The sequence below is a fragment of the Eurypyga helias genome, unplaced genomic scaffold (genome assembly GCF_000690775.1).
Source record: "Eurypyga helias isolate BGI_N326 unplaced genomic scaffold, ASM69077v1 scaffold41556, whole genome shotgun sequence".
In the NCBI taxonomy this organism is placed as follows: Eukaryota; Metazoa; Chordata; class Aves; order Eurypygiformes; family Eurypygidae; genus Eurypyga; species Eurypyga helias.
Genome location: NW_010255452.1, coordinates 21,475 through 38,354, shown reverse-complemented (window position 1 = coordinate 38,354; position 16,880 = coordinate 21,475). Strand labels below are relative to the sequence as shown.

The window sequence follows — 16,880 nt, the reverse complement described above, 5'->3', positions numbered from 1 at the left end:
TACCATAATGTTGATGCATAGCTTACTGCAAGACCAGTGTCATCATTCCAGGTAACCTCCGGCTTAGATCAGAGATCTCAGCATTGCAGTTATACAATATGCATCCCAAGCAAAAACTGTCCATAAGAATAACTTCATTATTCTGGGAAGTTGGATCTATAAAAGATGTAAAATGTTGAAGTGCTCTGCCTATACAGTTTCTGGTAAGTACACTCTGAGTAAGTGATAAAGCCTGAGTCAGCTTCAGTTATAATATGCCCTACAGAAAGTTCATTCTCACATGAAGGAAAAGGCAATATGCAGAGGACAAAGCACACTTGTCAGCTAGGATTACTCATTGTGTTTAAGATTCAGACAGTTCTTTCAACAAATAACTCTGGCAGCCAGTACCATCATCATTTTAGCCATTACCTGTGACAGAGGATTACATCTGAAATAAACATATGGACAACTCACCAATACTACTGGGCAGATTGATGTTGGTGGTAAAATATGGTCCTTCAAAGGTCCGCAGTCACATTCAGGCTTCAGATGTGAAGCACATTTGTTATGCAACTACGGGAAGACAGAAAGTCAAGATTCAACTTAGGCATTTTACTATTACAGTCTAAGACAATGGGCATCCTGGAATGGGGTGAGTTTAATTAATCTAATTATTACTAGAGTACTACAAGGAAAATGAAACACACTGTAGTAGAAAACCTTTTAAGATTGACAAAACCAATGAATTTATACTGGAGCAAGGAACCGTGGACCCAAATATTTTCCAGGTTGGAAATTATACATGTGGTCCAACACACAAAATGAGAACATTGCATGGCAGAATGGTAACATGAGCATAGTTTTATTGGTGATCAAAACCTTCATTTCAGAAGACAGTTTCTCGCCCTTAATCAGGAGCTTCTTTTCTACTACTCGTGGGCAATCTTGGGTAATTCAGGGCAGCCTTTGGCAGTATTGGTATAACTCTGCTTCCTACCTGAAGTTGATATAATCACTACCAATACAATTGTGATGCTGCAATTTCTATGAAAATATAAATGAAAGATAAGAGAATAAATGTAGGAATATCTGAGAGCTTTAAGCTATATTTGGGAAATTTTGGTATTGTTTGAAACAATGTTCAAGTTTCCACTGACTGCTGAGGAACCTGAACTACTCTCCTTTTTCTACTTTATTCTTAGCATTCATCCAGTTTTCCTGAAAGTAATGAGCAGAGTTCTACTCTGAAAAACATGGTAAGAATATCATCAGGTCTGCTGACTGAAACATCATTGGCTTACTTCTGTATTGTTAAAAATGCGGAAGGGAAAATGTGTATATAATATCAACATAAAATGCCAACAAATAATGATACATTTACTGAAATGTTCTGCATTAACAACCAAAAGTTCTTGTTGATATTTTAGGATTTAAGTCATTCAAATGTCTCCAAATAGACTATTTAAACATATATTATCAGCCACACAGTATAAAGGCACAGTTGTGTGCCTACTCATGCAAAGCATTCACATTTAATTAGTATACTTCACAATATTATTAAAGATAGGCACAATAAAATACAACTTCATATTGTGAAATTTGGTAAAAGTTTATTATTTTGGACTTGATGATCTTAGAGGTCTTTTCCAACCAAAATGATTCTATGATTCTGTTTCTGCGTTGATCCAATAAACTGCATCAAGTTCTTCAGGTAACATGCATTTCCCATAGAGATGAATATTTTATTTTTGAGAAGACAGGTGTATTTGCATTAAAGAAAAATAATCAGGATAATAAATACCAGAACCTTTGAATTAAAAATCTATTTAACAAGTGATTTAACTAGTATAATAGGTAGCATACATCATTAGTTCAACAAGCTCAATAAATGTTATAAAATCTGTAGTTCGATGTCTGCATCTGTAAGTAACATTTTTCCAATGATGATTCATTTTTCCTTAGATGATTTAACAATGTTAGTATGAACTCTATCAAAATTACAATAAAACTGTACCAGTTGCTGATGTAGAAAAGCTTTACCAGTAATATGGTCTTCATAAAGTTATCTGGTACAGTTAACGTTGACATAACATTTCTGAATATTGAACTGAATGGCACCTAATATTAGCCTTGTCCATATTCATTTAAACTGCAAAGTTACCTTTTCAGGCAGTTACTTAGCAACAGAAAATAAAAGTCTAACGAGTTTCGATTTACTCTGAGTATTAAAGCTTTATTGTGAGAGTATTTTGGTAGCCCAGTAATCTCAATCATTTGTCATGCTAATTCTCTGTCTCAGTGGTAAGGCTACTTGTACCATAATTAATGCACACCAGGCCATGTTACATCAAATAAAAGTATCTCACACATTCAGTCGTAATTAGCAGCTTTGCTACTCGGTGGCATGCAAACTTATCTATGAAAAAATAGCTAAATCTTCTTATTAGTCTCTGCTGATCTTTGACAACAGAATTGGTGCATAAGAGACACCAGAAATGGTTGAAGATATGTAGCTTTAATGAAAAAAAACCTTTGACACAATGAAATAAAACAATATGCATCTCTTCAAAAAATTGTTTGAGCAGATTTAAAAAAAAAATTGCCAAAATTCCCTTATGCCAAACTTACTTGCATTAGAATATTACCTCCCTTACAATCAGAAGCCTAAAAGGTAGGAAAAACTTTTTTTCTGGAAATAAAATGAGGAAAACAACATTTACAAGACTCTGGTAGAGAACTACAGAGTATATTGAAGAGGGAAACATGGGCCTGGTTGAAAACACAAGTACAACAATCCTCCACAGTGAAAAATATCTCTAAACTTCAGAGTTTGATTCAGTTATTTGACATTACAAGTGACCCTATGAAGTTACAGGCTGGGCAGAGAATAGAGAGCATCCCTGAGGAGAAGGACCTGGTAGATGAAAAGCTGAACGTGAGCCGGCAGTGTGCGCTGGCAGCCCAGAAAGCCAACCATATCCTGGGCTGTATCCACAGAAGCACGGCCAGCAGGTCAAAGGTGGTGATTCTCCCCCTCTACTCTGCTATTGTGAGACCCCACCTCAAGTACTATGTCCAGCTGTGGAGCCCTCAACATCAGAAGGATATAGACTGGCTGGAGTGAGTCCAGAGGAGGCCACGAAGATGATCAGAGGGCTGCAACATCTCTCCTATGAAGAAAGGCTGAGAGAGTTGGGCTTGTTAAGCCTGGAGAAGGCTCTGGGGAGATCTTATAGCAGCCTTCCAGTACTTGAAGGGGCTACAAGGAAGCTGGAGGTGGATTTTTTACAAGGGCCTGTAGTGACAGGACAAGGGGGAATGGTTTTAAATTGAAAGTGGGGACATTTAGATTGGATATCAGGAAGAAATTCTTCATGGAGAGGGAGGTGAGGCACTGAAACAGGTTGCTCAGAGAAGCTATGGATGCTCCATACCTGGAAGTGTTCAAGGCCAGGCTGGCTTGAGGCTTTGAGTAACTTGGTCTAGTGGAAGGTGTCCCTGCCCATGGCAGTGAGGTTGGAACTAGATGATCTTTAAGGTCGCTTCCAACCCAAACAATCTTATGATTCTATGAAGCTGCAAGAAGAGGTATTTAAAATGCATGAGAGAGGCTCAGAATTAGTTGTGTAGTAACTAGCATTCTCTTACCTTACTAAAATGTCAGAAACAAGCTCTAAATGTGTTGTTGTACAAGAAGTTGAAAACTTATGGTGTGATGATAATGATATAACTTCAGAATATCCACTTAAAAATTATGCATCTGTTAGAAATTTACCCCCCTGTTTTTTCAGTAATAAAGTTATAACAATTAGCAAAGTTATTGCAATGGAATATATAAAAGCACAGAATTGTGAGAAAGAATACGAGACTGAAAAACAAATAATTTGTAGTATTTTTCAAACTTTAAAAATACTCATTTTTCACTTGTCTAATTTACACCTGAAGCCATAAAAAATAAATTGATATATTAATACAAGTTATTTTTAAATAGAATTTTACTTTTACAGAAATTAAAAGTCTTTAAATTACTGATGGAAATACAACTGCAAAATTGTAAACTTCAGTGCCAACATTTTCACTGTTGACGGCCAAAAACATAGGCCTATTTTAACTGGAATTTTGATAGTTATTTTTGCATTTAAATATGCACACGAGCCCTTAAGATATCTTCAAAAGGATTTAGCCTCTTTCTTCACAGTGATTTCGACGACAAAACATTCCTCGGTACTTCTTCAGTGAATATCTGTTCTTATGGAGTATCTTCAAGAAGTAAAAGGTCTTCAAAAATCTGCTCCAGATTCACATGAAATAATGGGAAATTATTTTTTCTGAGGAGGTACAAAATTCGCACCTTCCTTTGACTTCAGGAGGGATGATGTATTTCTTGAATGACATCCATGTATAGAGATGTAAACACAGATAGCCATTGCCTAAATTTAATTATCTGCATATGAAAATTTTGGATTGGGTGTCTACATAAATTATCCAAATCTTGACAGCAATCTGGACAACATATTTGCTTTCTTCTAAAATATTGCATTTTTAAGTAATCCTAACAGCTGATACAGAAAGTATCCTGGATCTATTTTCTTTAACGATATTTCATATTTTGTATTCTTGTTTTAAAAAAATATGTCATAAAACATCCAAAGTTGTATGTTGAAAACAAACATTCACTACTGCCTTAGTTTCATATTATTATTTTAAACACTGAAGAAACAGCTGCTGTTTCGTAACAATAACATTAATATCAGCAAAAAAAGGAAAAACCCTAGAAGAAGGCTGAATCTTCCCCCATTTAGATTTAAACCCTGCTCTGGCTAGGAACAGAAATACTGGCATTGCTCCTTCTAGCATGAAGATCTCACTTATAAGGGCAGTGTTCCTTGAATGTCATTAGTCCTGCTGAATAAGGAGTGCACGAAAGTTGTATATATTAGACTTGGTGCACAGATTAGTATATTATCAAGATGTCTGCTATTATTCCCAGACACTTGAAATCACTTTATCCTACCACATGTCCTCTATTTCATTTGTCTGTCAGTACAACACAAATTAGAATTTTGCCCTAATGTCCCAGTGATCTTGACTTTACCTGGTACTGAAAACCCTTTGTAGTCTTTCTGTAATACAGATTGGGAATTCTGCTCTTTAGTATGACATATATTATTTCCATTTTTATATTGACTTTGACACCTTTAAACGTATTTGGTTGAAACAATCAAGGACTTCTATGAATATTCTTCATCTATCGTCTCTTAAACATAAACTATTTATTCCTGACAACAAAATTGAACAAGACCTTCTGAATTATGAGGCTATAAAAAAAGATACGCAGATTTTTTGACTTTTATGTTGTGTTAAAGGTTTTAGTGTAGTATACTTACTGTGATCTGACACCAAACACAGTGAAGTCCAGTCAAGCCTTGGTAACATTTGATAGCTTTGTGACACTTATCACATTTTGTTGGACAATTTCCTTCTACCCAGAAATGGTGCATTACCTGCAAAAGAAACGCATGGATATACACAGTTCCTAAATTAACAGATACATAGCAAGTTAATGCTCCCAAAAACTTACATCAGTATTCTTTTTGGACTTCACATATGTTTTGATGCAAGATGCAGGAGCTCTTGAGACACAGCGTTCGTGGACTGTGTACTTGCAAACTAAAAAAAGAAACACATTAGTAGATGTTGAGGCAATGGTGTTTTTGACTACATTTTTATGAAACAAGTAATGTTACCAGCATGCCATCTCTGTATAATCAACCCAATCAGTCAAAGAAAACTCAAACTAGACTGCTTTTTCCATGGAATACAAAAGGCCAATTAGAACAGGAAATATTATGCAAGTGAGAAATCCAAGAATGCACTATCATTGCATAACAGGAAATGCTTAATTAAATCAGACCTCACTAGGTTTTTTCACAATAATTCCCAAATGACAAAAATATTAAAGACAAATTGATGACTGTCAAATGGTTTGGTGTCATTTGCTAGTACAAAGAAATCTATATTTTACAAACTATAGTCATGAAAGCAGCTGGCAAGCACAAAAATAAAAGCCAATGAGTTTATGTTGTTCCTTCTATTGATTTATAAATCTGAAATGGCTGATTAGTCCATTTTCAGACAGCAATTGTTTTCATGCATTCCATGTAATCACCCCAACTTTAACTCTTACTTTCCCAAATACAACCTCCTGAGATTCCTTCTTTGGTTTTTACCTAACCCCTCCACACCAGTTTTAGGAAACAACTATTGTTGACCCGGCCTGTAAAGATCACACTAGCTGCATTTGGAAAATATAGAAATGTCAGGGTACAAAGCAAATCTCTCCTGACTTCATCTGTACAACTGTGCATAGATGAGGAAATAATGCTACAGCTTATACCTGCATTCAATAGAGTCAACTATTAAAAACTGAGAATTAATTTCTCCCTGCATGGTATATGTCTCACGCTTTTGACCTCGAGAGCAATTAAGCACAAAGTACTTCTAAACACCTTGCTTGCACCTATTACACAAACCCAGTGGGAGGTGCAGCCATTAATCAGACAAACTGCAGGGAGTAACATTGTTGATTGGACCGTGGAGGGATCGTGAGGACCCCTGCAGTTTTCTTTTTTTTTTCCTCCCACACAATCTAAAATGCAAATAATGAAATCTATAGCAATGCTTTGAAAATGTAGAAGCTTAGCAAGACAAATAAATAGTGTAAGAGTTTTGTAGGTAGACTTATGCCCCTTTCTGCCTGAAGTAACTGTCCATGTTCTTCAGATACTCTGGGACCATTGTTCTTACGAAACAAATGCCAAGCACAGCAACAAATAAATTTTAGAGAGGTACATTGCAGTGGAGAAAAATTACAGCTCTCATAAGGCTGGTCTTCTGAGGGCAGTAACTCATCTACACATTTCTGATAACTACTTAAGAAGATGATCTACATCATTTGCTCAATAGAATTTCCTCTTTCAAACATATATGGGTCTTACACTTCCTCACAAGGGTTAACTTTACATCATTCTGACACAAAAGAATATTAAAGGACGTAACACGTCATGATCTAACAGTCAATTCAGCAGGTTATATATTTATTCTAGTTACTGTCATCAGCATTTATTAATCTGAAGTTATGCAATTTCTATTTGTTTGAATTTTAAGAAATGTGTATCTCTTATTCCATAGTATTGTGAATGTCATTATACAACATGAAACCCATATGTGCAGGATTTACATCTGCAATCTGTTTTAAAGAGATCTGTGGCCCACAGAAGAGAGAGAAATGGCCAATATCCAAGCCCTCATTTGTTCAAATTAATCTCAAATTAAATCAATAGAACCGTACAAGCAGAAAGGTCCTGATCACCTGTGATAGGCTATCTTTCATACCAAAAATGGAGAAAGTAAGTTACACTAAGAAACTGATTAATTTATCAAAAAGGACAATGAAAGGTGACTTGATACCATCCTGAGAAGAATACAGGGGGTACTAAAGATCTCATTAATCTAATAGAGCACGGCATAACATGAACCAATCATTAGAACCATTTACCAGACATATTCAAATCAGAAAATAGGTCTTTGTTAAAAAAAAAGGATGATTAATCATTGGAACACACCACGAAAGAAAGATATGGATCATCCATTTCTTGAAATATTCAATCAGAGATGAGATAACTCAGCAAGATATGGTTTCTCAAGATACAGGTTATGAGCTGGTCAAACACAGATTATTAGGAGATACATAGATACAACTCAATGAATTGAACTGTAGTAACTGTTTCTAATAGTCTAATGAAGGTCAAATTAGATGCAGCAGTTTTTCTGTGTTTCTTTACGTTATAATCTATAATCAGTTTGTGAAACGATGGCAAGACACATATATAGTTACAAACCAAGTTAACACAAAATTTCAGATGCATTACAGAAAGTTGATTTTTGGGAAACTGCAATTTTGATGTCCATAACTAACAAAAGAAACATTCTGTGCAAAACTTGAATATACAAATACAGGTCTTGGATGATAGTCAAGTTGATACGTATTAAAGAATATTAATATTTATTAATAAATATAAACGAGGAATAACAAAAATATAAGGTTGAAATTTAAGCATGATACTTGCTAAGAGAAAAAAATAACACCAGGATGCAGACTCCAAAGGGAGCTAACACTGAGGGCAGTTATAATACAGAAAATGCCCTCAAACAACAGTTTTGAATGTCCCACACCCTGAAAAATTAAAAAATGGAAACTTGAGTGCTCAAGCATAGAAAACAAAGGGGGATACACCACGGTGCTGCTTGTACTGGGAAGTGACTAGTTCTTTGTTATGCAGCAAGCACATTTCTAAGAATAGACATGTATGCAAATGGACACTGAAATGCTTATACTCACAAGAACAGCAGAGACCTTGCTTGCCTACTCCAATTAGCATGTTCAAACAAAGATTACAGTAGGCAGGCTTGTTAAAGTGTTTCAGTCTCCATACATGTTGCCCATCATCTTTCACGTTCTGCACAGGACGTAAAAGAAACAGATTTCACTTAATAAAATAAGCAATGAAATATATAAGTGACAATAATAATTGGAGATTGACTCAAGAACATAAAAGACAAGCTGTTACTTCGCTTAATACTCTTCACCAGATCACAATATAATCATTCTAAATGCACAGGCGATGATATAATAAAAAAATTCCTCAGAAGATCATGGATGTCCATGTGTTTCAAAAACAACTCAGTAAAAACTCCAAGCTGCTGTCACCACTGCAACACAACACTAGCAATAAATCTAGGCTGATACTAAATTACAACTAGTATTAAACCTAACTAAAATTTGTTCTAGAGTACTTCTAAAAATAAAGGTGCTGCAGGTTAGAAAGTGAAACTTCCCAAATGAACAATAGAAAGTATTTTTTAAAACTACAAGGATATTCTTAATGACCCTTAGAATTAGAGACACCTATCAACATTTGTGAAGTGGGAAATCTAACCACACCACAATAATACCCATTGTCAGATTTAATTTATGTTAATATACTGACAACAGCCTATCAGAAAGCAAATATTAAGGATGCAATTTACACCCTGGACCTCTTCTCTAAAAATTCCTTATATTTATGCCCACATTTTTCAATTAGCTATAGCACTATACTCAAATTAAAGACTGATCAACTGATCGGCAGCTACAACTCAGAGGCCTACAGTGACTCATGCATACAACTAAACTATTATCAAATTTCTGTTTAAGAAGGTAAGCTTCCAGTTGCACAATTATCCTCTTAATTCTTAATGGAATAATTTTGAAACATCATTGTTATTAGAAGGTTTTTAAATGATGTGCACTTCCTACAGATGTTAAATGAATTTTGCAAATTCCAGGATTCTTGGTAAGTGTGGCCATCAGACTTTTTTCCTTTTGCAATCATCACATGTTTTTAACTAAAAAAAAAAAAAAAAAAAATTAGCCAATGTAGTGTCACTTGATCTTTATTTTTTTTAGCAAATATAACATCCAGTGGAACAAAAGCAGTTAATGTGTGTCTGCCAGAAATGGGCTGCAGCAGTTTGATTATTCGTTGTGTGTTACTGAAACACTACAACCTCCTTGGTCATTTCATTACCAAAAGGAAATGTTCACATAGCTGAAAGAAGCCACATCAGATTCTGGTTCTCAGAAGCCACATAAAAAGCTGGTTCTCATCCGGTTTTTGATTTCTCACATCAAATTACAAAAATATTTGTCATCATGTATATACAATATTCCTGACTAGGTCTTGAACAATATGATGATTTCAGTGATATGGACAATCAATGTGAGTCACTGGACGTAAGTTTTAATAAAAATTCAGTTTAGTCCTGTATTAGCATATACTGCGTGAGCTATGTCCTTCAAAATCAGTATTGCTCTATGCTGAGTTAGCCATTAATGACAAGTCAAAGATGATGAAGACTGCTTCATCCTTGTGGGGGAAAAAAAAAAAAATCCTGAAGGAAAAATAGTACTCCAAGAAATTAAGAACAGTTGGTTCCAAGCCAGGTCCTATCAAGAGCACAACTTCAAATAAATCCTACAAATCACAAAGAAACAAAAGGAACTGAAATAAACTGAAATATTTTTTCCCTACTGAGATATCAGAGCCTAAGCAGAGTTCCCCCAGTATTATCAGCATGAGTTCAAATGCCATCTCTGACATCTGGGTGATGTCAGGGTCCCCTTTCTGCAGAAAGAGCAGAGAAGATGCCTAATGTGGGTTTCTCAGGCTGGCAAAGAGTGTGGAAGTTTTCCAATTTCCCTTGAAGAAGCAGAAATAGATTCTGCAGCTGTGGAGAACTAGAAGCCTGTCAAGCTCCTTCATGACTGGCAGCTGAAGATGATGTGTTTTGTTAAATGGAGCCCCGTAACTTCTATTTTTTCTTTCCATCTTAATTCCACAGATTTTTAAAGTACTGTGAAACAACTACATGGTATGTGAGTTTCAAGTCTTGTGAAAGTAGACAATTATTCACTAGGCAATAAAAACCATGTAAATAATTCTGAGAAAAAGCAGTAAACAATGTACACTTTCATTTTAACATTACTCAGGTCAACAGATACAGTCATGAACAAGCACTTAATATGCAAGTTGACCAACTTGCCTTAGCTAATTTGCTCTACCGGAAAATTAGCCAAAACACATAATTATGCAGAAACTTGCCCCTCTTCCACATTAGTTTTGTGCTACATTTTATTTTTAATTTTATTTTTAAAGAATAGCCATTACATGTGAATATGTCGCTTCTTATTTGAACAGAACATATGGACTAACTTAGTTGGCATTTTCCTTATCAGAAAAACAAACAAGTCTTGATGTGGGTGTTCTGCCAATTAAAACACTTAACTGTGTTACAGACTGCAACTGATGCAAATCCATTACATAAACACAATGCACTTTCGGAAAATAGCAAATTAAATTTTTGCTCTTGTGGGTTGCCAAAAATAAGCAATAAAGTGCTGCATATGATTATGCATGCACATAACTTTTTAAAACACTGCCAAGAAAAAAGACATAACATGAAACAAAGGCTCCTCAATGCAAGTCTTTAAGTATGAATAAAATCCACAATTCTGACACATCAGTGCATTTACTGACATTCACTCATTTTGCTTCCATATCCTGAGAAAGATTTTAAGAACAAATAGTCATTAAGATCATCCCAAAGCAGGGCAGGTAAAGTAAAAATCTCTTCCTCACTTCATTATACATTACTGAAAATGAAGCCTCCATATGCCTTATACAGACTTTAGCACATAATAGTAACATAACACAAAATAGTAACATTTATTTTGTTAACAATGGTTCTCTGAACTTATGGTCCAGATGATTTCACCACGGATTTGACTGCAGAAAAGACCTGACCCTAAAAAGCAAGTCAACCATGAAAGAGCCAGACCTAGTATCAGTGGAAAATTTTATGCAGTCACATAATTTAGCTACACATCCCTAATCTGGTTTAATATTAACTTACTTCAGTTTTTTAGATATTTGTAAATAAAGGTAGCCGAAGAGATCTTAGGGTTTCAAGCACATAACTTCATATTCTGAGACTTAAAAAAGATAATGAAATCATGGATAAATTTTCATCCTAGCAAGTATTCCCTCTTATAATAGATACAGAGTATCTCTAATACCAGCATGCTGAGTCTTTTCTGTGAGAAGAGTCAGTAATAAGCAACCAAGGGAGAAGGATGTTAGGGAGTCTGCTAAGTTATGCTTTTCCTGCCTGTTATTTTGTTTTCCTTTAATTTGAAAATATTTACATGATTTGAAGATATTTTTATGACCAATCTTGGGGTATTGTTCATTCAGTGGGAAGGGGAAAAGTGTCCGTGAAACCACACAGCACCTCCTTTTAACTGCACTTTTATTAAGTTCAATATTCCTTTGCTGGTTCACAGCAAAGAATTCATGTCAGGTTTGGTGTTGTTCAATTTGGTATAGGGAGAGAGGTTTCTAAGTCTGTTCTGGTTCAACTGCAGAGCAACTAACCTCAGTCAAGAAACATGTTACTCAAGAGGGCTCCTCAATTCTAACTTCTGAGATATTTTGTGTGTGTCTATGTGTGTGTCCTGGAGGACCAAAAAATAAAATAAATCACTTCCCCAGTCTTCATCCACGCACTCACCAGTGCACTATGCTGATCATCCAGAAATGCTTAAGCATTACTACGCACATGAGAAAAATGACAGCATATAAAAGGGACCATAGCAGAGGAAATGCATTTATTCCAGCAAGTTTCATAATTAGCCAAACTACCATTTTCCCCTGTCCATAAACTGGTAGAAAGAGACTGAAATGCTGCAGAAATTACATTTTAAGTAACAGTAAATTTGTATACCTCCATGAAATACCATTTATTTCAGACCTTATACACAGAACAGGTTACGGTCAGTCCTGACTTGTACTGGACTTCTACCAACCTACAGGCAAATCGAAAGGCAGGAATATTGTAACGAAAGACATTTGCAAACTTCTGCAAAGAAGTGGGAGCTAGCACAGCGTAAAAACAGACAGCACTGTGAAGAAAAGGTACGTTCACGTTTTGAGCAGCTGCTGCTATTCAGCCTCACAAAGCTCTAGCATTCCCCCCTCTGCTGGCAATGCCCTAAAATGAGACCAGGAAATCCGCTCCCGTTAGGGAGACTGTTTCCCAGCTGGTAACCCGCAGCTTACCCACAGAGGGTAAGCTACAGCTTCTTCTAGCAGTGGCTTGGGTTTACCCTCTGTACATATGGAAATAGCATATGGTTCATAGGCACTTCAGCCTTTTAGAAAAGTCACCTGCTGAGTATTCAAAATAAAATTGTAAGAGCATTTCCTTCTGATTTAATTGAAGCATAGTGTCACTTCAATACAAATGCATTTGTCTTATTAAGAGCTACTTTGATTTAAAAAGTGAAATGAGTTAAAAATTAAAATTGTTGATTTAAACGAAAGGTACAGTGGCCTGATTTGAGATTAGTGACTATGTTATGAAGCATCCACTGCCGTGTCTTACCTTTGGGAAGCTTTTCAGCGACTGTACAGTAGCAGATATAGTGCAGCTGTGACATCTAGTGGTCAGTGAAGAGGGAATAAAATACTTTTCCACTCTTAAACCACGGAGCTTTTTAAACACTAGCCCTTATGAACCTGAGGTTCATACCTACCTTTTGCATAACCACTGAGAGTGGTGATAGTAATTAACCACTACAAGAGAGGTGAGACGAAAATATCTAGTATAAAATTACTTTAGAATAGAAATCAAGACCTTTGATCAGAACAGGGTAGAATAATATTGTGCAAGTGAAGAACTCCTAGCGAACAGCTGAGTACAATATATGTGACTGACAAAAAAACCTTAAGAGTAAATGGTCATTAAGCAGCTTTTTGTGCCCACATTACAAAGAATATTTTGAGTAATGTTAGGGATAGTCAACGGGGAACTCTCAAACTTCACTGACAGTTTTATCTGCTTTAATTAATGCAGCATGAAATAAAAGGCCATACTCTTTGAAGGTTTGTCCTGTGAAGGAGTAGAATAAATGGCCTAGTGGTCAGCAGTATGCAACAGTGCATTGTCAATCAGGAGTAATGCAGGGACATCTCTGTCCCATCTGTGTTTGGACAGGAGAAAAACTATTGCCTTAAAGAGCAAAAATAAATTTGGCAAGTTGATGAGGACTGTGAAAATTGCCAACTGAAATGTGAAACTCAGCAAAAAACTCTACCTCCTATATTTATTATTAAAAAATGCACCACATAAACAACAATTTCCTCTATAGGTACTTAACTATCTTTTCTTCATGAAAAATCTTTTCTTTTCATGAGAGAGAATTTCGTGGAACAAGTTCCAGTAAACCCACCCAATAAAATACCTCAGAGTAAGAATTGTGGGTTTAGAAGGCAAAGTTTCAGTAGGTGTGGTACAGAACACATTCAGCCACTGCTAAGTGGAGGTAGTCATCCAAGACTGAACAGATTATACATGTGTACAATTCCGAGGTATTTTCTCTCAAAACAGATTTCCAAACTATGTGTATCACAGTACCCTAAAGAATAAGAACCAATTGAACTCTTATCTAATTTCCCTATCTTCTACTGAAATTGCTTGTTTTCCATGACAATTGCCTTAAAAAGCACTAAAAATAAAAGAAAAGAAAAAGAAAAAGAGGATGTATTGTTTTTGTCCTGGAACATTCGCTGAGACAATACTCTCTGTATTTCTAAGTTGTACCTTCACATCAACTCTAAACCCAAGTTTTAGGAGGAAATAGAAAGCATAAATTCCAATAAGATAAAATAAATTAGGTATTTAGATTCATTTCCTAGACAAATGAGACTTATTTATGCTCTTTTTCACTTTATCACCATAATTCTAAACTGCTCTAGCAACTTTTAGGTGAATTTGGTAATCTCAACTAAATTTGAGAGGACACTAGAAGTTCCATGAAAGTCTAGAAAAAGGGGCAGGGGAAGGGAGGCAGACAGAGTGAGTGATCAGAAGGAAAGTCAGACAGATTCCCTTGGCGGGGTATGTGTGGTTTTTTTAATAATAATAATAACTCCTGTCTCTTTCATAAGAGGATTACTGATAAAGTCAGAGGGCAAAGACCGAAAACCTGTGAGAGATTAGCTTATCTCAACTCCATTGTTTATAAACAGTTACTTGTTTATTCTTTCATTTTTGTAGAATATAATTCCATATTTTACTTAAATGCTTGTTTAAATTTTTTTGAATCATTGCAACTTAGGCATCTAATATGTAAAGTATGTAATAAAAATTGAACAAGAGGCTTTAAATGTAATATGAAATACATTTTTATATGATATCTGACCTTGTTACATACCTCTTAAAGGAAACTAAAGATTAAATACAAGCAATGTAGCTGAATTGTGAAGGTACTATGGCAGATCTTCAGCTGAGATTATTTATCGTAACTTTACTCATATTAGGATAACAAATTACACCAGTTGAGAATCTTGTATTATTTGTACAACCTCGATACAAATGTTAACTATATTACACAGTAAGTTAAGGGAGCAATGCTATCCCACAACGAAAAACAAAGACTTCACTGGTATCATTTTTTTTTTTTTTTTCAAATAGACTACAGGGACAATTCTTTGCCAATATCATACTGGGCAGGCTCCGAAATTTCTCTCCTGGATTTAAAATTTCATCATAGCCTGATTTCAGCATAGAACCAAAGCAGATTTGCTAAAAGCTAAAAGAAAGTGAGAGAATTGTGTGGTTGTTATGGTTTTGGGTTTTTTTAAAATTATTTTTAAATTATTTTTTACATGTGAAGGCTACCTAGATATGCGTGAGCAGCATAAACCAGTAGGTTATGCCCTTTATTTTCACATACATATTTTCAGCCTGTGTAAAACTTCAGGATATCAGAACTTTATTATTTGATTACTGAGTCCAAAAGACTCTAATCTTAGCTTTCATTATTATAATTAAAAGGAGAAATAAAACTAGCCAGAAAACAGTGTCCTGGGAAGCTGAGTTTGAAAAAATCTAACAGCAGCATTCCACTAATGGAAAAAACCAGCATTCCACTAATGGGAATGATATACTGGAATGAAAAGCTTGGGTAATACATTAGGATGCTGTAAAACCATCAAAATCACACTATCAGTTTACACAAATAATGATGGACAGGCGTTAAAGATTTTTAACTTTCTTGATTTAGCTTTTCAAAGTCCTGAAATACATTTGGATTTGATAATTTAGAACTGTGTGCAAACACTAGTGCTAACTTTTTGCTGTTTTGGTGGAAAATCTAAAAATCTGAATTTTCCTACATAGTATGTGAATGGTTTAAGAAATCAAGAGCACTTTTAAACATGAAAAGAATAGGATGGGAGCCCTTTCAGAGGATAATTTTCTAGTAAATCATTAGCAAAAGAATAGCAATTCAGCTTGTAGAGTTCTATAGGTAACAGACTTCATTCAGAGTGAAATATTAAAAAAGCATGAAAACCCACCCCATCCATTTTACTCTACCTTTTAACAGATAAAACTATGCTTATTGATCACAAAATCATTTTGCATACCATTATGTATTCTTTTCACAACTGTACATTTATGTCTCTTCAACACAAGTGTTTCTTGATGACAGAAACACTGACTTATGAAGATAAATTATCTAATAACTAGTAAAAATACTCAAAAGGATAAAATGTCTGATAACATCTATTTACATAGTTTGTTATACACAATTCAGATATTTAGCTAGTAATTTTAGCTGGTAAATTTAGCTGATGATTAATACGATCTTGCAAGAATTTTAGATCTGCTAAATGCACTGTTTTATTGCATATTTCTTTACAGGAGGTCTCAGTCTGACCATTATTTGTAAAAGTAAAATACCACAGAGCAACTACAGAAGTCTAGGTTTAGTTCAGGCTGTAGAAGTATATGGGGAAAGTAAATATTATTTATTATTTCATCTTAATATCTGAAAAATATTTCAGGGAAAAAAAAAGAAAAAAAAAGAATGTTTTCTATCAAATAACAGAAAAGCATTGGAAACATATGCTAAGATACATGTGCCCAAAATTAGCTGAAATACAGGACAGCAGGTGGCACTGGCAACACGCCAGTGTTAAAACAGCTGTGTTGAACTGGTATAAAATTGATCATACTACAACTACCTTATCTTTAATGTAAATTTGTAAATGTACAGAGCATCAGCTCTTCTTTCATAACACACTATCCTTCGGTGTAAGTGTTCTCTTTTCATATTGCTACTTAGTATAGTTTATTAAGGTAGTTACAGAGGCAGAAGAACTATTTTCATAGGGATGTTTCATGGCAGGACAAGAGAACCAGCAATAATTGCTGCAGAAGAAATTCCATCT

At 35.1% G+C, this 16,880-nt stretch overlaps 1 protein-coding gene across 1 annotated transcript in view; it reads right to left on the bottom strand.

The window, feature by feature from the left end:
• Positions 1 to 456: 456 nt before the first annotated feature.
• Positions 457 to 16,880, bottom strand: part of LOC104510923 (diacylglycerol kinase beta-like) — a gene marked incomplete at both ends in the record, with an annotated part of 29,288 nt that continues 12,864 nt past the window's right edge. Inside the window, 4 exons of the mRNA XM_010153326.1 lie at positions 457 to 555; positions 5,370 to 5,486; positions 5,564 to 5,652; positions 8,384 to 8,501. Coding sequence (XP_010151628.1) covers positions 457 to 555; positions 5,370 to 5,486; positions 5,564 to 5,652; positions 8,384 to 8,501 — 423 coding nt within the window. The remainder of the gene's footprint in view (positions 556 to 5,369; positions 5,487 to 5,563; positions 5,653 to 8,383; positions 8,502 to 16,880) is intronic.